The sequence below is a fragment of the Grammomys surdaster genome, unplaced genomic scaffold (assembly GCF_004785775.1).
Source record: "Grammomys surdaster isolate TR1022 unplaced genomic scaffold, NIH_TR_1.0 126546, whole genome shotgun sequence".
NCBI classification, from domain to species: Eukaryota; Metazoa; Chordata; class Mammalia; order Rodentia; family Muridae; genus Grammomys; species Grammomys surdaster.
The window spans coordinates 7,483,437-7,507,113 of NW_021621338.1; the positions used below are offsets into that span (position 1 = coordinate 7,483,437).

At 41.1% G+C, this 23,677-nt stretch overlaps 1 protein-coding gene across 2 annotated transcripts in view; it reads right to left on the minus strand.

Annotated features, from left to right (window-relative positions):
* The window catches only part of Pax3 (paired box 3), a 96,841-nt gene that overhangs the window by 16,267 nt on the left and 56,897 nt on the right, over nucleotides 1-23,677 (minus strand). For both annotated transcript variants that reach the window (XM_028760651.1, XM_028760652.1), the window contains exons 5-7: nucleotides 15,008-15,213; nucleotides 4,568-4,733; nucleotides 3,559-3,773 (exon numbers count right to left, since the gene is read on the minus strand). In XM_028760651.1, the coding sequence (XP_028616484.1) occupies nucleotides 3,559-3,773; nucleotides 4,568-4,733; nucleotides 15,008-15,213 (587 nt within the window). The remainder of the gene's footprint in view (nucleotides 1-3,558; nucleotides 3,774-4,567; nucleotides 4,734-15,007; nucleotides 15,214-23,677) is intronic.

A 23,677-nucleotide genomic window follows, 5' to 3' on the forward strand; every position in this document is an offset into this window, starting at 1 on the left:
GAGAGAGAGAGAGAGAGAGAGAGAGAGAGAGAGAGAGAGAGAGAGAGAGAGAGAGAGAGAGGGAGAAGAGCACTCTGGAAAGACATCTCCAGCAGAACATAGGTCAGCTTGGACCCACAATTTGAATTGTTTATTTTGCTCCTCTCAGACACCCCTTCTCTAAGAACCCCTCTCCAAGCTGAGACTAGTCCTTGGCAATACAGTCACCACGAAATGTTTTTATTACTGGTAGAAATTAAAAGCTGAATGAAAACCAGTCAGGCTTATCAAAAACAGTTCTGAATTAACCTAAACTTAAAACCTAAATTCAGGGGCTAGAGAAAGAGCTCAGCAGTTATGAGCACTGACTGTGCTTGCAGAGGAACTGGGTTCAATTTCCAGCATCCACATGGTGACTCACAAATGTCCGTTACTTCAGTTCCAGTGGATCCAATACCCACTTCTGACCTCTGTGGACATGGGAGATACATGTGGTACACATGCATCCATACAGACAAATCACTCATACGCATAAAATAAAATGAATAAATCTAAAACCAAAAACTAAACTGAATCCCCAACACTAACAACAACAACAACAAAAGGCCAGCTCAGAAAACTACTCTCTACTAGTGTTTTACAAATGCGACTAAAATCCTGTCTCTGCTTTGTTTTGAAGTGTGTTTCCTTTCCACTCAACAATAGACTAGATTCTAAACCAGCAACCAATAATCCTAGATTCTAATTTCAACCACCTCATACTAACGGTGGATTACAATCTCCAGTCCTGCCATTGAATTTGCCTGTTCACTAGGTGACAAGACAGGGGTGGAAGAAGCAGACAGGCAAGTGGAGAATAGAGAAGTGACAGTCACACCAGTTCTGTTCTCAGGATCACATGATCCAATCCATGTTTCAACAATGGAGTCTCTGTAAAGCAGGAACTACAGGACCACCACTCTATGTTGGTCATCTCTTCACTTAGCAGGTGAACTAAGCTACTAGACATGGGTTTGTCATAACTTTCTTTATGCTATTTTCTGATGAAGCCAGACAACCAAGGCCAGTCGGCATCCTTTACTTCAATAGAGACATTGAGGCAAAACAATCTGAAGAGCTGTAGAAATATGAGTTCTAAAGCCAATTTTCTCTTCTGTTATTTTTCATATATGTTCAGATGATACAGAGTCACTCACTCCCTGTCTTGACCTCAACTTTGCCTACAGACATTATTCTCGTTCTGGTTTGGTGGGAACACTATAAGAGCTAAGGTAGCATGGAACCCTACTGGTGGTCTACGGCAGAATAACAAAATATACTAGTTATTCACGAATGTAAGTATGGAACTGATATGGTATGTAAAATGGAATAAACACAGGGGTAGTTGCCTATGGGCTATTTTTCAATGCTAGATATGAAATGGCCCTACCCTACCACCAATTCTGAAGTCACTGACAGCTTTCTTGAAGATGAGCATTAATGGCTGGAAGATCAATTTCTAATGCATCTGTTTAGACAATACTTCTATAGCCATATTCCCTAACGACTGGATGCAAGACACTAACCATGTCCCACACAGAGTTCAAGGTCATGCTGTTTTCATTACAACTGAAGAAAATAAAGTTCTAAGACATTCTGATGTAATCCTGCTTGTCACAAAAGCAGCTCCCACCACAGGAGGCTCTCATGAAAACTTACAACCAAATTAATCCACTAATAAGCTGTTCTCTGTGGAGCTAGAGAGATGCCTCAGCACCACCGGCTGCTTTTCCAGAGGACTTGGGTTCAATTCCCAGCTCCTACACAGCAGCTCGCAACTCCTGTAACTGGAGTTTCAGAGAATCTGCCATCTTCACACAGTCACGAAAAATACCAATGCACATAAAAATACATTTTTAAAAAAAAAAAAAAGGAAGAAAATGCCGCTCTCTGGCCTCCAAGTGACTGCTGTTCAAACTTGCAAAGCTTTTCCATGCTGCTTGTAAACTCTGGAAGAAGTTTCTAGATGAAACTCTGAGGGTTAAAAAGCTGGCTGTTTGAGAGGAAGCCTGTCATTGTCATGTAAAATCACATCCCCAAATGCCAGCACTTGGAAATCAAAGGAGCTAAAAGTCCCTGCATTGTTTTCCTGTTGTTATTTCCCCGCTGAGGTTTAAAGCCACCTCTTGCTTTTTTTTCTCTTTCCCTAAGCCCAGGATGTGCTATAGGAATCTATAAAACTTAATTACATTTACTGTTACAAAAAAGGATTTATGAACTTTTGCCTTGAGGCGGAAATGTTTATTTCATTGCCTTTGCCATCCAGTCTTTTCAACTCCTGTGGCTTTGAACTTCTCAGCTGCTCAGAGTTATCACCATTGCACAGAGCCCAAGAGCTCTGCTCCGAAGATGCACACCACAAGTTGAAGAACCCGAGGAAGGCAAAGATATACGAGTCGTTATTTTGGCCACCCTTTGTGCCATTAAAATCTCATTTTCTGCCTATTAGAACACCCTCTCGGTGCTTAGGCAGTGGTGATAGTCCGTGATTAGTGTGTAATTGAGTATAATTGTCTTTTCGCTTTTCATTTGTGTCATCCTGAGCTTCTCTCTGTTTTTCTAACCACCGAGGGGAAAAAAAGAAGTAGAGAAAAGATAAAGCTGTTAAAACTCCCACTCACAGCCCCAAAGATATCCACGATCTCAATTATAGATTGCAACGCCTTTGTGACATTTCTCCAAATTTACTGGGTGGCTCTCTACGCCACCTGGCCCAACCGTTCTCTAATAAAATCAAGCTATCTGTATTTAAACAACTGCTAATAATGTCAAGTTCAGACAGATGCCACATGTAGGAAATTTAACCATCCCTCTGACATGCAATTATCAGGGCAATTTATTAATGCAATCCCCCACGAAAAACTCATAGTTCACTGCAAATTAGAAAAACAATTACAATGCCCAAATATTTATATTGTTCCAAAGACTAGCAATTCTCTCAATTTGTGTTCTTATAACTCATCATTTGTTGTATTCCTCTCTCTCTCTTTCTCTCTCTCTCTTTCTCTCTCTCTCTTTCTCTTGCTCCCTCCCTTCTTCCCTTTCCCTCCCCCCACTTTCCTTTCTCACCTCTCTCTATATACAATTTTTCTGCTTCCTCTCCAACTGCTCTGTCAGAGCTTTGTTGTTTTCTGATGAGGATTTTTTTTACTCAAAATTCTGCCAGATGACCAAATACCACTTGAAACAGACAAACAAACAAAAAACAAAAGAAAAGAAACCCCAGCAGGTTTGTAAGGCTTTCAGTCAAAGCTCTGAGCTAGGGACAGGAAAGACACAAGACAAATGCTTGACAACTGAACATAAACACAGTCTCCATGATTGTGCTAGAAGTCACTTGAATTTCAAGTCCAGGTTACAACTTTTGATGCCTCCAGTAGAAAGGGAAGAGAGAAAGGAAACTTGAAAACTAAAATCATGTGGCTTGTATAAGGAATACATTATGGTTTACATTTGGCAATTCATTATACCGCTGCCTCGGGGAATTGACTATTTGGTTCTGGCAACGGCAAATCATCTGTCTAGAAACACGGGACTGACCTGAGGTGAAAGGCCATTGCCAATGGCGGGGTTCATGGGGTTGGAGGGCCCGGACGGAGGCACAAAGCTGTCTGTATAGCTTGAAAATCCATGCCTGGTGCTGGGGAGGCAGTAGGCAGAGCTGCTGTCTGCGTTCGAAGGGATAGTGCTTTGGTGTACAGTGCTCGGAGGAAGCGGCTGAGGTCTGTGAACGGTGCTGCTGGGATCTGATACGGCTGAAACGAAGAAGATGAGCAACCATGATGGTCTCTGGTAGATAGACCAGCAGGGCAAGTTCAATGCAAAAGTTCCCATTAATGGTCACCCATTGGTCAGATACTACGTGAACTTCTAAGTGCATTCCCAATCATGCATATGTAAAATCACACAACAAATACAGGTGCATCTATCTTCACAAGTCTACAAGCACTTTAACTATGTATATGAATGCCCGTGGCACACTCACTTCGAATATGAACACAGATATTACATTGGCAATACTAACAAGCTAGTTTGGGTAGTGAATCACTATAGGTACCAAACTTCTCATCAAATGTTCTCTTAAAGCATTAACATGTGAAGAGAACATCAGAGTTTCAAGTGTTGAAAACACAGTCTTTCACAACCCTGAAATAACAGTCTTACAATTTATACATTATCCCATTTTCCCTCTTGTCCTAACGAATGATGACTTTACCAAAGCTTACCCTCCCTGAATTACTACTCTTGCAACTAGATACAGTCCTACAACCTCAGCTGATAGCAACTGGGGGAGAAAAATCCCATGTTTCTTTGGGAACATTGCATTGGTTTTAGACCAATGAAATAATGCTACATATATCACTTCAAGTGTAGCACAAACTATTTCTGAGACACGGTAGGTGTGTATAGGGAAAGCTGATGTCATATGATTGGCACCTCAACAGTATCAATGTCAGTCAGCATCACAGACAAAATTCCCTGTGTCAAACAGCCAATGGAAAGCAAGTGGGAGTTACATTTTCATCCCCTCTTTTCTCCTCTTAGATACCTTGTGGAATAGACGTGGGCTGGTAAGAAGTCTCCGACAGCTGGTATGTTGGCAGGGTCGGCATGGCGGTGGGAGGGAATCCCCCCGGAATGAGATGGTTGAAAGCCATCAGTTGATTGGCTCCAGCTTGCTTCCTCCATCTTGCACGGCGGTTGCTAAACCAGACCTATGGATTTAATTTAAAATTTGAGGATTTCACTGATGAAATAATAGTACATTCTTAATGAATTTTTCATGGTAAAACAGATTAAAGGGCCCTTACTGACAGGGGAAATACAGGCAAAAGCCCTCTGTCTTCTGTGATATGTTGGGGTGAAAGGGGAGTTAAATGTCAAAGGTCAGGAAAGGGGCTGTATGGACCCTACCTGGATTTGCATCAGCTCTAGCAAAGTTGGTGATGACAGTGGACAGGGACAGTTGAGCAGAGTTCAAAACAGAAAGTGTTCTTTACTGCTACTACCAGTGCCCTTCATCCTCATATAACAGCCTTCCAGGACATCCGTGAGGCACTTGGACAACCCCACACACCAACATTCACACACATAGCACATGGCCTAAATTAGACCTGGCCAATTATATACACAAAGCTTTGGGCTATATATGCCTATTAGTCTATTTCTGTAGGTCTATAATCAGTGTTAAGTATAGGTTCTAGATCAGTGGTTCGCAACCTTCCTGAAGTTGCAACCCTTTAATACAGCTCCTCATGTTATGGTGACCCTCAGCCATAAAACTATTTTCATTGCTGCTTCATAACTGTGATGTTGCTACTGTTATGAATCATAATGTAAATATCTGTGTTTTCTGGTGACCTTAGGTGACCCCTGTGAGATGGCCATTCAACCCCCCACCAAGGGGTCATGACCCACAGGGTGAAAAACACTATCCTAGATATTTTACATGAATTGAACAAAAGTGCATACATGTAGAGCTGTTCTCCCATCTCTTTCAAATGTGACACACCACACTGATCTCAATTAGAATAGATGCTGATGAAATACTTCAAACAAAAGGAAAGATTTGTTTGCAATGCAAACAGTTTATTATTTCTTTTGGTACCTATGTTATGTACCATTATGCTCTGTGTTGAACACTATACTAATCACCCTATGTTCAGAAAAGTCTGTTGAAAAATAATTTTTCTTCCAGTAATCCAAAGCCCAGGTCTTTCTTGTGTCAAACGAAAAGAGAAAAATATAGTAACTAGAAATATAACTGAATGTCTTACATGTCGAATGATACTATATAGGTCTTTAATACACCTTGAGATCTTGCCCAATTATGATTTAAATCTAAATAAATGAAATGTAAGACAAAACTTGCAGTAAATTTTTCAGGGTGCACACATAGTATTTACCACACCACAGGGAGGATTCCTATCAATTAAAAGTATTAATATTTTTATGCAAAAGTTCACTGAGATTTAACATGGGAGGAAGCATAGCACTTGAAGCTGAAGGGTTAGGAGGGATGGGCTGGGCTGGGAGTTTGGGATTCAGGCAGCTCCTCCACAGAGCCCAAAAGAATGGCTCGCAAGACACAGAAGCTCTGTGTTAGGAAGTCAGGGAATCAAAAAACTTTAAAGTGGGGACAAAGTTTCTGCTCATTTTAAAAGTTGGTCAAGATTGTCACAAGGAATATCTCTCTAGATACAGTGGAGTGCAGAAAGACGTGACCAGCCTGGCTAAGAAAAGAGAATTTAACAGAGAAAGTCCTTGCCTGGAGTACATATGGGAGGTAACTGCAAGAACCCATTCTTGCCTTTCACCATGCTAGCTCCAGGGATTGAACCCAGGTCATCAGGCTTGGTGGCAAGATCCTTTACCCATTGAGTCCCAAATATCAACTTTTAATAATCTTTATGTTTCCATGGGGAATAGAAGGTAATCTAGTATTTTCTCATGCTAATAAATAATTGAGTTAGAGCTTCACTCGATTTAATTAATTCCCACCTGGTGTCACAGAACCAGGAACACTCAATTTCAAGCCTGCATTTGATTGTGTTTTCTCCCTACAAGACTAAACTATTATGACTCCCCAGGCATCATGGGAAGAAAACTATTTTTAAGGAAGAGCTTGCCACAGTTCGTCTTAATGGAAGAAGAGTCTAGGGGTGAGAATTTATGCCTGAAGGTACTTACCCTACCACCCACTGTAGTAGAACTTCACATGATAAAGCTATAAAGATTAAAAGACTTTCTGATTCAGGAATTGCTGTGTTCCAGATTTCTGTGCTATCCTGAGAGAAGCGAATTGCTAGATGCCCTGAGGTGACATCATTAATGTAGTCACCATCCTGAATTCCAGTGCACCTCTCCAGGAAGCACTTAGAAACCCACACTTGGATATTGCAGAATCATGTTGCCTGGCTTTCTACCCACTACCTTCTATAACCTTTAGATAAACAAGTCTGGTTGAATTGACTACGATTGGCTATGCCTGAGTTCCCCACAAAGCTCAGCATATCACCGCTTCAAAGTGCACTCTACCAACGCCGTAGCCCAAGGCTGAGAAGTAGACATTGGCCCTGCTCAAATAATAATGATGAAATATCACCCCTTTCCACACATACCTTCAAAAGACAGAATCCAAACAAATTAGGTGGCTACAGACTGGAAGTTTGTGCTTGTTTTCTTTCCCCAAACTGATTCTCATAAGTACTGGAGACATAGCGTAAACCCATGAGGAATTTATTTTTAAACATTTATGGTATAGTACTGGTTATAGCTACAATTTAAAAAAAAACCCTTAAACCTTTTTTGTGGGGCAGGTCACAAAGATGAGAGTCCATACCTGGGAGGACTGGGAAGTGAGTGTGATCGGGCTTCATGATGTGAAATTCTCATATAATCAATAAAAGTGTTATGTAAAAAATAAAAACTGACTGGAAGGATCTAGGTGGTATAGCTCAGTGGTAAGAATTTGCCCACCATGTAGGAGACCTCAGGTTCAAAGTCAAGCATTACAATAAAAAAAAAATCAAGAAAATAGTTTTTCAACTAATCAAATCTTTACTGGGGCGGGGGGGGAACTTCCAACAGGAAGTTTAGGGTTTCCAAAGGAAAGAATCCCACTATTTAAACTGAAGCTCTCTCTACCCAGAGCACTGTTCTAGAGAGAACCAGGCCCAGACCTGCTTGTCTCTGGCAATTTAACCAGAGATTTTTAATGATCTAGCCAATGGCAACCTCAGTATTTCTAGAACCTTCCATGCCTTCCAGACAAATCACTAAAGGAAAAACATACTGATGAGGAAGACAGAATTCGGCCCTTGCCTTGTGTTTTGAAACTCAGTAAACATCTTCAATCTCCAGATGAAAAAAATGAAAAACTGTCCTTAAAATGACCTTTATTATAAAGACACTTACTGACTGAGCATGGGGTACTGGAATGGTGCCATCACCCTATACCTAACTGAAGAAGAAACACCTCCTATAACTAAGCATAGAACCACCATTATACTCAGAAGCTTTCTATAACTCAGTATAAAATCATCAATTCCTAATAGGCAATCAACACAAAGTCTACTGTCTATTGTGTGAATGCACAATATGGAATGGTTCCATCCCCAACACGGAGAGATAATTTATGACTTGGTTACAATTATTAAAAATCTCTCTTTATCAGGGGCTGAAAAGATGATCCAACAGTTAAGTGCACTGGCTGCTCCTTCAGAGGATCCAGGTTTGATTCTGAGCAGCCACGTGATAACTCACAACTGTCTGTACCTCCAGTTGCAGGAAACCCAAACCTCTTTTCCAGTCTCCTTGTGCACTAGGCACCCATGTGGTGCACAGACATAAATGAGAGCAAAATGGTCACACACATTTAAAAAAAAATGTTTTTAAAGAACTTACTTCATATTTTGAAAAAAGTAACCTTAGTGACAGAAACAAACTTGTCTTTAATGTTCTAAGAGTGTCTTTGGCAGTAAGGCAGAGAGACCAAGGTTTACAAAGTCAGCTACATGGCTGTTAAGTGTAACTCTCTGACCTATAAGTCAATGTAATTTTATTCTTTCTACATCCTCTCTTCTGGCTTCCCATTGATGCTGACATGCTAAGCAAGTGAGGGCAGGAGGAACACATTGGTTGATTTATAGCCTACTATCATACATAGTTAATTGCCTGCAATTATCTTTGTAATCTCAAATACGTTAAATATAACCCCAAATCAAGTTTTTATTTCAATCGGTGAATAGCAGCCTGGTTCATTTTTACCTGTCCAAAGTCTTTTAGTTTTGCTATTGAGTCCATCAATAAGATGAGTTACACTTCTTTAAAAAATGATCTCTGGGTGGATTTCTACATCATAATATCTGATCGTTATGTGAGGTAAAATTCAAATCATTCAAAAGTGCCCTATAGCATCATGATAACTATGAGGGGAAAAAATAATGTATTTAAAACCAAGAATACGGGCTGGTGAGATGGCTCAGTGGTTAAGAGCACTGACTGCTCTTCCAGAGGTCATGAGTTCAAATCCCAGCAACCACATGGTGGCTCACAACCATCTGCAATGAGATCTGATGCCCTCTTGTGGGGTGTCTGAAGACAGCTATAGTGTACTTATAATAAATAAATAAATAAATAAATAAATAAATAAATAAATAAATAAATAAAAGAAAACCAAGAATACAATTTTCATAAAATGTCCTTTTGTAACAGTTAGGTTTCTGACTTGTTCAGACTCGACCCTGTAAGTTGGGGTGCAGAGAATTACTACTTCCACAGTGAAAATGTAGGGATGCTTTGTCATCGACGGGGCGTCATGCAGACCAGCCAGAAGTCAAACTCCAGCTCCCTACTTTCCACCGTTGACCTTTGACATTTTGCTTAGTGTTCATGGAGTTCTGTTCTCTGATTTGCTAAACGAGAAATATACAAACCTGCCTCAAGATACAGTTGTAATCGTTTAAGAAGGCGATGTGGTAAAGCACTTAAAAGAAGGTTTAGGAACTACAAGCATTCAATAAATACTCACTATTAAAATCTCATATGAACACTTCTGAGAAATCCAAGTAAACCCAAGCCTGGCTTAATGTTTTTCACTCTGTGATCAACAGCCAAGGCCTTTTGTGCCAACTAGTAAACAGGGAAGTGCCCGCAGAACACCTCAGATAATTGGGAGCCAGTTTGACTTGAATAGTGGCTTAGGTCAAATTTGCTTCCAAGTTTCATGGATTAGTGCTAATTGTCCCATGGTGTGAGCCTAATTTTACCCATCAATAAATTGTTTGTTCCCATTTTTGGTTTGTCCTCCAAGGCAGTCTAACCTACATTATTCCAGATGGGTTATTTCAAATGCAATTTGAAAAATGGGAAGGAAAACATAATACTCTGTCCTTTGAAAGAGAATTCACAGGACTGTAAAATGCTTCATTAAGCACTAGCTTCTGTGATGTGTACCAGGCCAAGGAGAGTCCAGGCCAAGTAGGTAACTTTGGGACGTACGGCTGGTTCCCCAGGCCTTCTCATTCACTCTTATCTCCTTCCTCTTCCAATGCTGTGCTTCCCCAGCTCTCTCTCCCATCACTGCTGCTACCCAGCCTATGTGGAGAGAGAGCAGGGAGAGGAGGAGAACTGCCATGTCCTCACAGGTTCATGGACACATGTAAGCCCAGTCATCTGTATCTTAACACATAATGTCCTGTGGAGAGTGGCAAGTGACTATGGTTTCATTCCACTATGGAGTTCAGGGTTTTCTCTACCTAGCCTACCTCCTCAAGCATAGAGGAAAGTTAGATGATTTTAAAACTCCTTTTGGCTTTCCTGAGAACCCCAAACTTGTAGTACAGAGGATCCTAAGAAATCATGCTGCCTAATAGGGTTCCCCCCTTTTTCTTATTTTATTTTATTTTATTTTAGTCTACAGTATTTTGTCTTCATCTCTATCCATGTTTGTATATGTATGTCCATGTACACACATGCCAGATGCCCAAGGAAGCCAGAAGAAGTCATTGGATCTCCTGGAACTGAAGTTACTGATAGTTATGAGCTGCCGTGTAGGTGTTGAGAATTGAACCAGGGTCCTCTGCTAGGGCACCAAGTGCTCATAACCACTGATCTGTCTCTCCAAACCCTCCTAGTAGCTTTTAGTTTAGGGATAAGGGAGAGAGGATATTTGAAATTATAAAATCCAGAGACACTGTCCCTAGCTAACACTTATGTAAACAGAGCACACACACACACACACACACACACACTTGTTGAATAATCTCATGTTACCCAGCTCTCCAGAAATCCATCCACATTTACCCTGGTGGTCCTTGAACCCATACTGAGATCACCTGATATAATTTACCCTATACTTTAAAAAAATGAAACTCAAGTCCAAATTCAACAAAACGTTCTTGGAAAACTGGTCCCAAAAAGTCACACCTTCTCCCTCCTGGTCAAATGCTGTTTCCACAGGTCACTGTCCTTCATGTCTTCTCTCTTCTTGACAGTAAGAAACTGGCCTAGTTCATTCTGAGATGAAATACTTACTAAATCGTTTACATGCCATAAATATTTGCAAGAAATTCTGTCTAATTTAAACTTTCATGTTCCCATTATTTTGCTCATGAACAGCTACACAAAGAATTCAACTAATAGTCTGTCTTTGTCTTTTTGTTTCTGATTATTTTTCCTTTTCCTCTTCTTTTGACATTATTTCTAGGCAGAGCCTTTGCTGCCCAACAGAGGATCTGAGGTTGCTGTGTACTTAGATTTGGCAGTAAAAAAAAAAAAAAAAAAAAAACACAACTGTCCAAATGAATTGCTATGAAACACTGACAAAGGCCTAACTTATTATAGCTTTAGTTTCATCTCTATTCAGAAGAGACTGGAAATATTTTTCCTCAAAAGGGGAGAACATGGAATGTAGACATGGTTTGGGGTTTGAGGGTTTGAGGTTTGGTTTTCCCAGGTGCCCCAAATTAAAGTAACTCACACTTTCTGGCTATCATTCAAACTGAGTTGATTTAGCTACTGCTCTCCCAGACCTTCCTGAACACTCCAGCATTTTCTGCTGGCATTTTAATCAGTGATTAACTGCTCCCTTCTTTTTCCTGCCGGGTTAAGTAAAAGATCCATATGCTGGTTGTTCTAGGGAATTTGTTAGGCTGTAGATCATAGCCTGGTGGAAGACATGATGTGTCTCAAGGGATCTAAAGAAGCCATAAGGAATGTAAAGAGTCACCGGGTTAAAGCCACATTAAGACAGCTGTTACATTAATGAGGGCCCTGCTTTGGAGGGGAGGCCACCATATAGAAAAATATGAACCACTCTTTATTGGTTTGATCCCATGTCCTCTGAAAGTTTATAGGTTATTATTATTATGCTCTGGCCTTCACTGAGCCAGATGAGAATCTGAGGACTAAACAAGCTATATGGGTTTGAAACTTATTCTGTTTCCTCCCTCGTTTTTGACAAAGGCAAGAACAAGATAGAGCAGGGATGAACACACTTAAGATTTTAATTCTTCCTTGTCTCATCATTGTGAAGTTTATTTTTTATTCACACTGCATTCAAATGTGGTTATGAATCAGTTTTTAAGCCCACCAGTATGCTGGTTTGCCCAGCCATGAAGTACAAGAGCTAAATCCTGAAATCGAATGGACACTCCATGGGAAATCACTGAGCCTTGTCACACACTTAAACTGGGCAGTCATAGGACTCTATCAGGAGCAAAATAGATGTGATATGGCTTTTTAATGTATGTTATAACCATGGTTATAGTATTGCACCATAAAAGAACTATTTCATCTCACTAGGATACAAATTAAATGCATCCTGGTCCATAGCTAAAGAAGATGGGTTCTGTCCTGTGCAAGAGAGAAGCACTCTGTCCCAGTGAAGTGGGTAGAACTCAACTGTTCCAATTTCTCTCTCTCTCTCTCTCTCTCTCTGTGTGTGTGTGTGTGTGTGTCTAGTGTGCACATGGATAAACTCATACATCATGTTCACGTACATGTTGAAGTACAAGATTGAAGTTGGGAATCATCCTCTATCTCTTCCACTTTATCCACTGAGGTAGAGAGACTCTTAACTAAACCCAGAGCTGGTCAATGGAGCCAGTTCAGTGCTAGCCAACTTTCTCTGGTAGTGTCCTATCTCTTCCCTCTGAGACTCAGAGACATGCTGCCTTGCCCAACAGCATCTACATTAAGTCCTGGCTGTACACCTCAAGGTCACTCAACAAGTGCTTTAACCACTGAGCAACCTCCCCAGTTTAATACTTCCATTGTTAAATTGTCAATCTCGGGAACCCTAGAGTATCCATGGCTCTTGCTGTCACCCTTCTAACCCACCTTTAACTTATAAAATTGTTAACTACTTCCTACCTCAGGATACTTTTGCCATCACCCCATCCTTGCCAACCCCATCATCTCCTTGCCACTGTCCCCTGTGAGCCAGACAGCCTAATAGGCAAGCCTCAGTGGGTGTCTTGGGCCCAGCTCTGCACCATCTTCACCCAGCCTTCCTCTGGTCATACCATCCAAAGGGGACTAGTCCCTGATCCCTCAGGATGGCTGGATGAAAAAATGAGTTGTCATCTCATATGTAGCTCAGGCACTTCCAACTTTGTCCCTTTGCTGTGCCCCCAACACTGTCCAATGTAGGTCATTTGACCGACATTTTTTTTTCTCCAAGACTTCAACTTTCCTTTCCTCCATTCATAAGATGCATTTTTATCAGCACTTGAAACATCTACTTTGTTTGTTTGTTTGTTTGTGATTATTTGTATGCTGACTTCATTGCCTTTATTAGACTACAGTTCCCGAAGAGAACGACTAGCCCATCTCTTCACCCCCTGACTCTTCTGATACAACTTAGACCATATGGGAGACTGAATAGAGCAATTACTCTCCCTAGACTCTGCAGCTCAAAGATGCTGCTTCAACAGAAAAAGCAATGAAGTGGACATGTAAAAGTGTTACTAAATTTAGGGACCGTGTCAAAAATTGAGTAGCTCACTGTTTAAAAGCCTAACTTTAACCATGAAATGCTGGGTATGTCACCTGGTATTTCCAGAAGGAAAAACTAAACTTATAGGATGACCAAGACTTCTGGAAATCCCTTAGTCTTATATAATATAACCCCCAAAACTGAAGGGAAAGTTCACTGCTGATTATGAAAGCATTATTGTACACTCAAGTTAGACATGCCAGCTAAAATAGCCCTTTCTAGAAGCCCTCCCAAAGTATTGAAAACATAGTTCAGGGTTAGAGAAACAGCTCAGCTGGTTAAAGGTGCTTGAAATCAAGCAAAATGATCTGAGTTTGAACCCTAGAGCCCATATGGAGGAAGGATAAACTAACTCCTCCGAGTTGTCTTCTAACCTCCAGATATAATATGCACACAAAGAAATTAATTAATGTAAAAAAATAAAAAATAATTAAATATGAGCATCCTAGTTTTCTTTTGTTGCTGTGATAAACTCGACCAGAAGCAACTAGAGGAAGAAAGGATTTATTTCATCTTATGCTTTACAGTCCATCATCCATTCAAGGAAGCCACAACATGAACCATGGAGCTCAATCAGAGACCATGAAGGAACACTGCTTACTGGCTCGAGTCCTCGGGTTCATGCTCAACCTGGACCGTTTGCCTAGACATGGCACCACGCACAGTGGCTAGACTCTCCCATATCAGTTAGCAATCAAGAAACTGCCCCCACAGACATGCTCATAGTTCAATCTGATGGAGGCAATTCCTCAGCTGGACACATTCCTCTTCCTACATGTCTCAAGTTGACAACCAAAGTCAGCCATCACAACGACCTTAAAATGATACAATTGCTTCCAAACTATTCAATCTGTGAAAGAAGACAGAGTATGTATTTTTGCACATTTTCCTAATGGAAAGGCCACGGTTGAAACACATTGGAGCCCGTGGTTTCTATACTAGCAGGCAGCAACGTTAGCTTAGGTAATTATTTAACGAGCTGAAGTTTCTATTTCCTCATCCATAGATTGGGGATGGGAACTCTGTCAACTAAGGGCTTTGGTGATGATTCATGAGTTAATTTGGGTGAAATACAAGACTTAAAAGTGTGCCTCGAGCAAAAATAACCACTCCAAATGTGTTTGCTATTGCCTGGGAACCACCCTCACCAGCCATACAGTTTCTGGTAGACTATCAGGATCCTAATGTTGAGTACACAGGAATAGAATGAACTTCTGTGTGCTATAAACATAGCCTCCAACAATAACCAAAGCCTACAGATACTTGTTCACGCTAAGCACTGTTTTTTATGTGGTTTTCTTGGTTTCAAACACTTCTTGGCTGTATGTTGTGTTGTAAGGCTAGCACTCAAGAGGCCTATGACTTCATACCACCCCGGACTACTTAGTAAGACCAAACAACGAAAAAGTTTCCCACGAGAAGACCCCGGAGGTCCCTCCCCGGATTGGAGGAAGTCCCCGATGTCCGTCCAGGTCGGGGCATCAATACCTGCACTCGGGCCTCGGTAAGCTTCGCCCTCTGGGCGAGCTCCTCTCTGGTGTAAATGTCTGGGTAGTGGGTTCTCTCGAAAGCGCGCTCCAGTTCCTCCAGCTGCTCTGCTGTGAAGGTGGTTCTACTCCTGCGCTGCTTCCTCTTCAGGGGTAAATCCGGTTCAGAGTCAATGTCGGAGCCTTCGTCTGATTGAGGTGCAGAGGCTAAAAGCACAGGGGGAAAAATGGTAAAGTTGTATCCAAAAGCAAGTCTTCCCAGCCACAGTAACTGGAAGCCTGAAGTACTTAGCGTCTTCTCATGGACACCGACCCTTATGTACCACACTATCGGGCTATTAAATGGTTCTCAATATCTTCCCCTGTTCTGTCTCCCCACAGCAAATCCCCCTTGAAGTATTTGCTCTGAATATCCGTCATTCTGAGCTCTTAGGAAACGCCGGGTCTTGTTCCATTTTCACAAGCCTGCACTTAGCACTCATCCGTGTAATAAATGAAACACATCTACCTACGTAGCCCAGGCTTGACCTCAAAACCCTCCTGCCTAATTCTCCTAAGTGCTGGGATTTCAAGTGTGTGCCACCACACCCAGCTTTTATTTCTCTTCCTGATAAATTCCTACGTAATGATGGAGGTGAACAAATGAGAGTTAAGTGTAATGACATGTGTATATGAAAATGCCATAAAGAAACCAATTATTTTGTATGCTAACTTTAAATTTTAACTTTAAAAGATACTATCTTTGAAGTAATTGAGATTTAAAATATTTTAAATTTGTCTTAGTACCTAAAAATAATGGATAACAGTAAACCATTAAGGATTTCCATATGTTATAGGCTCCAATACTGTTTTTTAAAAAAAATCAGTATCACATCACTAGAAACTGGGAAATGCTTTAAAGACAATTTCTGTTTTATTAACGGTAATCTCAAGAACTAATCCAAAAGGCAGACGCTGTTTGATGAGCCATCCCTAAAGTGAAGTTCAAAGTCTGAGTCTCTGCTGAGGCAGAGTAGCAGCCTGGATTATTTGCCTGACTGCAGGAGCCCAGGACAAAAAGAGAACGGTAGGCTCCCTGTTCAAAAGTTATCACAAATTTCAAAAGAGCATTAATCAGTGCTTAGACCCTTCTCAGTACCCTGCATGACTGCACAGGACCAAAGAGACCCTGAAGCTGACCCTACCGTGGCTTCTCCCAAAGCAGCCTATATTTTCCTATATTAATGCGGGGGGTGAGCTTTATAATTTAGTATGCAAGTGACTAGAAAAAGAAGTGGGGGCCAGAGAATAAGATAGAAATGACATGAACAACCCACTTCTTTTGGGGGGAATGGGGAGCTAGTGGTGGGAGTTTGTTTTGGTTTTGTTTAGCTTTTTTTTATGAGATTTTTGAGACAGGGTTTCTCTATATAGCCTTGGCTGTCCTGGAACTCACTCTGTAGACAGGCTGGCCTTCAACTCATAGAAAACTACCTACCTCTGACTCTGGGAATAAAAGCTTGGACCACCACCACCATCACCACCACAACCACCACCACCACCACCATCACCACCACCACCATCACTACCACCTCCACCACCTCCACCACCACCATCACCACCACCACCATCACCACCACAACCACCACCACCACCACCATCACCACCACCACCACCACCACCACCACCATCACCACCACAACCACCACCACCACCACCACCATCACCACCACCACCATCACTACCACCTCCACCACCTCCACCACCACCATCACCACCACCACCATCACCACCACAACCACCACCACCACCACCAACACCACCACCACCACCACCACCACCTCCACCACCACCACCACCACACCACCACCACCACCACCAACACCACAAGCACTGAACAAGATCTGAATTCTTAAAGCAAGAAGCTATAAGAAGAGTTTGAAAAGCTTTGGTGACATTCCTCGGCCATCAATTGATGGGGAAGAGGTAGCAACAGTTCTCCTTGTAGATACTCAGAACGTGTTAGTGCCTCCACCACAAACTCATTCCCACAACAGAATACCTGCTGACCTATCAGGAGAAGTTTCTGTGATTAGAAGACAGTCAAGTCCAGGGCACCTCATAAGAGAGCTGTCCTTACCAGACATGGGGGACAAAAGGCAGAGAACTGTCCACAGCTATCGGGGACAGAGTCTGAGACATAAGCAGGAGCCATAGTGGCTTTGCTCCTGAGAACATTCAAATGCATCCTAAAACCTCCCCAAAAAAATGGAGACAGGGGTCAGCCTTCCAGAGAAGAGACTAAGATGTGCTGTGGCAAATGGACACACCAGCAAGAAAACTACAGAGCCTCAAGTGAACATCAAGGTAAGGATGTCAAGATGGCCCAGTGGTTAAAGGTGCTTGCCATGTAAGCCTGACAAACTGAGTTTGGTCCCCAAGAATCGTGTAAGCATGAAAGGAGACTCTACACAGTTGTCCTCTGGCTTCCAGGTATGCACCTGACATGTAAGCACACACACACACACACACACGAACACACATGCACGCGCACACACACACCATATATACAACTCAGGCTGGTAGGATCAGACAAGCACTGAGAAAGCACAATGAGTTCTATATTTGTAATTTCTTGTCCTTTGGAGGCAGGGTCCCACTGCTTAGCCAAAGCCAGCTTCAAACTCCATGTGTAGTCAAAGCTAGCATCAAACTCATAATCTTCCTGCCTTGGCCTCCAGATAGCTGGGATCACAAGTCTACACTACCACACCTAGCTATGGATTGAAGTTCTTTTTTAAGTTTTATTATTTACAAATCTGAGGATGGGGAATGGGGGCACTGGAGTAACAGCACACACGTGGAGGTCAGAGGACAACTTCCAGGACTCGGTTCTTTCCTTCCACCATGTGGGTCCTGGACAAACTCAGGTTGTTGGGCCTTAGAGCCCTCTGTCTGGACCCAGTATTTCTAGTTTCTTGGGGCCAAATGTAATTCTGTCCTACAGAAATTTAAACTTAACTATATTTTAGAATACAGTTATAAGCTTCCCAAAAGGTTAAATGAATCCCTACGTGTGATTTTAAGTTTTCTAATATTTTAATGCTTCCATATTTGATGCACATCTAAGGACTTTGAAAGAAGAAAGTAGTGAATTAGCCACTAATTAAAGAAGATACAGCTGGGAGCAAATGTTCCCATAAATACTTCTCATAAAAGTAAAATAAATCTACATATAAGGTATATTTAGTATGTTTGCATCTTGTGTTTGCTTTTTCACTTGCTCAGGCCTAATTTAATATAAAATCATCTCATTTGAGATAAATTCTAGTTTAGGTGTTAAATTGACTTCCTGAGGGGAGAAAGGGCAGGGGGAAGCACACACCTTTAAACCCAGCACTCAGGAGGCAGAAGCAGGCAGATCTCTGTGAGTTCAAGGCCAGCCTGGTCTACAGAGCAAGTTCCAGGACAGCCAGGGATACACAGAGAAACTGTCTCAGAGAAGACCAAAAAAACAAAAACAAAAACAAAAAAAACAAAAACAAAAAACAAAACAAAAACAAAAAACTAAAGACTTCCTTTAACTATTAAAATATTTTAGAGGAACTTTAACATGCTAAATAAAATGTCATGTATTACATTATAAACTTCAGCAGCTCCCGATACAACCTATATGAACATATATTTGATAAATGTGAGCTGAATAGCAAAGCAATAACTTGTACACAACTTTAGAGCAGTGTTTCTCAAACATGTGAACTAACAGAACCACTCAGAAGCCTCGAGAAGCTTAGACTGGCAGTTGGGGAATCAGTGGGGGGGTGGGGGGGGGAAGCCGGGAGCTGGGAGCCGGGCTCTTCGAATTTGCATCTCTGACACAAGCTCAGGAGATAATGAGACAGGTGTTAAATGACACTTGAAGAATAACCTCTAGCAAATATTCCACATTATTGATTTTCCCTCTCAAACTTCCCAAGCATATAATAAATGCTTTCTGCCACAATTTACTCACAACCGGCGCTTTTTCGTACGCATGTTTAAACTGTTAGCATGACACTCCTGGAGAAACAAATTGCCTGTTTCCCAAGAAGGCAGTTCATTTCCACAGCCTGTTTTCCTTCCCCATTCCAGATCTCTGTTGTTCTGATTTCTCTTTCACAGAGAATGTAAGCGAGAGGCTCAACAGAGTTAAAAATCTTTCCAGAAGCTTCCTCTGCCTGCTAGAACCTTAAATCTTCACGTCCACATTCTGTTACTCTGATCCCATTAGGATAAAGGTATGTGGAAATTTTCATGTTTCCTTGGGGACTCTCTGAGGTTATTAAATTCTCTCAAGTAAATATGATGTGCCATGCACTGTCAGGTCAATTAATCAAAATCATCTCTCCTTTGTGAAGAGAAAGATTGCTTGAGTGTATAAGCACCACCAAGAGTTAATCCTGAGGGTGAAGACCACCATGTTTTACCTAACAATCAATATTCCCAGAAAATAAATTCTGTGCTTTCAAGGCCCTCTCCCTGACTTGGGACTCATGCTGGGGACTTGACACACAGTAGGTGCTTAATAATTGCAAGTTGAATGACTGAATAAAAGTACATGGCAAATTTTCAATTTTCCTCTGACTCTGATTTCTGTAAGATAGAGACACTCTGCTCTCTGTTAGTCTCTCAGTATCTATTTAGAGGTATTTGAGTCGATGAAGCCTTAAAAATTATTTTCAAAGTTTTCTAAGCATTTGCATAGGTCTATGTGACTTGTGAACGATTATTAATTTTTTTTGAAGAAGGTTGTGTGTGTGTGTGTGTGTGTGTGTGTGAGAGAGAGAGAGAGAGAGAGAGAGAGAGAGAGAGAGAGAGAGAGAGAGAGATGGAGGAGGAGGAGGAGGAGGAGGAGGAGGAGGAGGAGGAGGAATTACCTCAAGTTAACAATTAAAAAGACTCAGAATTTTTTAACTCAACAGGACAGCCTTTTCTACCACAGATAAAATTCTCTAATGAGCTAACAAATCACTACTTTTGCTTCTAAGCTGAGGTAGAAAGTGCTAGGCATCAGCATTTCAGGAGACAGAGAAGAAATTTTTTTTTTGATTTCTTGACTGGAGAATTATTTGAACCAACTGATCATTTTTGGCAATACAAAGCCACAATTTTACAAGCTAATTGTAACTTCTCCCCATCGGTAAACCCTGAGAGGATGTGGGCTTTAAAATATGTATACTCAGCAATCCAAGGTTAATTGACCAGCTAGGAAAATCTAGCTCTTTCTAAGATGGAAATACTACTATTTCTTCTAGTATTTAATGGAAGGAAAACTTAACATTGTACAGATCCAACCTAATTCACAATAAGTAAGTGAATTTGAATTTGGATTATTCAGTTTTCACCAGGAGCAAATCTCAATTTTCAGTCCTAATTTTATAGCACATAGAGACTAGTTTCTTGCAGTTCATCTCTTAGTCCCATTCTCCATTATCAGGCTAGTAGAATAAGCTAGACAGTAGATCAGACACACAATATGGAAAGGAAAGCAAGCCTTTTAAAGGTAGCCTGATCTAAAGAAATAAAAGGTTTTCTCCTCTTCCTCCTCCTCTTCCTCCTCTTCCTCCTCTTCCTCCCCTTCCTCCTCTTCTTCCTCTTCTTCCTCCTTCTCTTCCATAGAATGCCTGATGCTGTGACTTGAGACCTAGACAGGGAGATGTCTCAGCAATAAATTGCTAGGCTCTATAAATTAGTTCTATATGATCTCACTGATATCTTCATACGCAAAATGAATGTGTTCTATGACTCATTAGAGAGATCATTTTCAGAATATTCAAATTTCAGAATAGCTCTCATAATAAAAAAAAAAACGCATCTCTATGTGTCACATTGTAAGCCTAAAATGCAAATGCTGTTGCTTTGAGCGGTAACACAATTCACAGATTCTTTTAAATCTCAACCCTGAAGGTTACTTCACTGTGAATGTTTTATTTTGTTTGTTTTTTACTCTGTTTTCAATATCCCTCCACGGTCCAGTCTCTGACTTCTACACCGATTTAGTGTCATTTCTCAAGGGGCCATGGATCAAACTTGTTAAGGTGGCAGAAGATCTCTCTCTCTCTCCCTCCCCCCTTTCTCTTGGTAAAGCAAAGACTTATCATCACCTTGGGCACAGCAAAAGAAACTGAGAACCCCAGGATTATTCAGCTCATGCAGGTAAAGATTTGTCCCATACCTGTGTGACTTCAGTAGACAGACTTTGCTCTTGCTACTTGGTGTACTCTAAATAGCACACAGACACACACAGAGACACATACACAGACACACACACATGCACAAATATACACACACACATACAGCACATACACATACTCACACATGCACAAATACACACACACACATGCACCCACACAAATACACACACACACATACACACACACATACACTATCCTTTCGAAGAGGCATGGCAGAAATGATCCAAAATAGGAATTCAGATGCCAATCAGTTAGCTGACCACCACTTTTGCTACCATTTCCCTCAAATTTTCAAACACTGCCTAAAACAAATAAAAACTGGCAGGAGCCATACACCCGCGCTAACACTCCACACCAAACAGAAGACTTTCCTGATGGAATTCAGGTCCAGGAAATTTTGCTGGGTTAAAAGTTCAGGGTCTAGTTTTTTTTTTTTTTAATTCTCAAGAAGTGAATCGATTTTGCCAAGATATTGGATAGATGTAAGAGGAAAACAGTTTAACCTTCCAGTCTCCTTAAATGGCGTCACAAACCATTTCCTGGGCCTAACTCCAGAGGCAGCTTGGAACCCAGCACTAGCCAACAACTCACTTATCTCGTTATTAAAGTCTTCTTTGCAGAGTAATAGTAGTGGTAGTTGTTATTGTTGTTATTGTTGCAATGTGTTTGATAAAAGGCTAACAAGAGCTGGACAATCTTTCCAAAAATAAGAGAAAGAATAAAGAACTTGAAACACATAGGGTCATTCATTAGTTATTTAATCTAAATACATACATCCACCAGGACTTTTGGAAAGCATAGTTCCCTTTCTCGGTAAGTGGGTGTCTAACTCAGCAGTTTCATAAATCCATTGTGTCTTTGTCTACCTCCAGCTAATTTTGCATTTTCAGAGGTGAATTTTCAGTTATCCTGTTGATTTCACGTTAACACCGAAGATCGAACTTGGGGAAATGAATGTCATCACTGAAAAGAATAAAGGAATAAGACAACTGTCACACCCCACTGGAAGACAAATTCTTCCTTCAGAAATAAAGCAAACTGGGAAGAGAAGGCAAAAGTATCACCACCAGTGGCCTAACCATGAAGTTTAATTAAAGACGGAATTAGAGAATTAGAGAGTGTGTCTTTGTCCCTTAGCCCCTTGTGACCTCTTCTGTAGCCTCGAGAAATATTTTATTCTAGTTAACACTATTATACATGAAATCTTGCCTCAATTTTATAGGGATTTAGTCACATGGAATTCTGTAATTATTAGTTTTTAGACAAATATAATTCAGAGATGGGAGACAGGCAAAAAAGAAAAGAAAAAGAAACAAAGTAATTCACAGGCATGAATTTGACATACTGTCTGACTTCTCAGCAAGCCCTTTTATTTGAATAATTAAAGACTCAAAACATGACGGCCATTTAAACTCTAGGTTTGCCCTAGATATAATACAATCGGATTTACAGACAAGAAAGAAGGTGGGGGCATCTCTGGAGGCCCAACTTCATAATCATCCTTCATTTCCCTAAAGATGGCCCCAGACCAGACCCCGCAGGCTTTCCCTTGGCTTCTATCTGTCCGGACTAATTTTGTCTCCTTTTTAGTCCACTGATAAAAGGACAAGATAAAAACAAGAATACTTCCGAGAGCTCCCTGAATCGGTCCACAGTGTCTGAGGGTAACTACAGTATATTCTGGAAATTCTGTAGCAGACTATCACCCTTGCCTGATTGCAGGGTCTCGGGCCTGTGACTTTTACCGTTCCGTGGACCAGCAAGCAGTTTTCAGATCTGAAGTTGCCCCTTTACACTGAGAAAGACATGAACGACCTCTCCCGTGTTTACTCGGGTGAAAGTCAGGAACGAAGCAAGACTGATACTCCCTCCGCGGACCCAGAGTAAATGACAAATGACATTTTCCCTTTGTGATCTTTGAGATTTTTGTTGACTTATTTGGAGGCTTTTGTTGGATCCCAAGAAATGGCCTGTGGCTGAGTCCTATTCTAGCGATTTCCACGCTCCATCTGTGGAATCCATCAACAGGGCATTTACCCTCTTTCAGGGTTCTGACACCTGCCTGGCAGGGTGCTGGAGACACAAAGAAAGCCAGAGTGGATGAGAAAGGGGAGGTTGGGTGTTTTTCTTTTTTTCTTTCTTTCTTTCTTTTTTTTTTTCCTAGAGAAGGGAGGAGGGGAGTTTGGAATGGATGCACAGTAGGGGTTAATCCAAGCCAGTTCAGAGACGTTGGCACCTGCATGCTTCTCTTCCACATTAATTCACAAGCTACAAAGTAAACCAGGACATTGTTTTTAATGTTTTTAAACTGTACATATGTCAAGAAAATAAAGGAGTCATACTCCTCAAAGAAGCAAACCAAAGATTTGAAAGTGGAATAAAAAAAAATACTAAGAGCAAGAACCAGTATATGATTTAACAAGCCACCAAGCAATAAATTATTCTTTCCAGAATTCTTA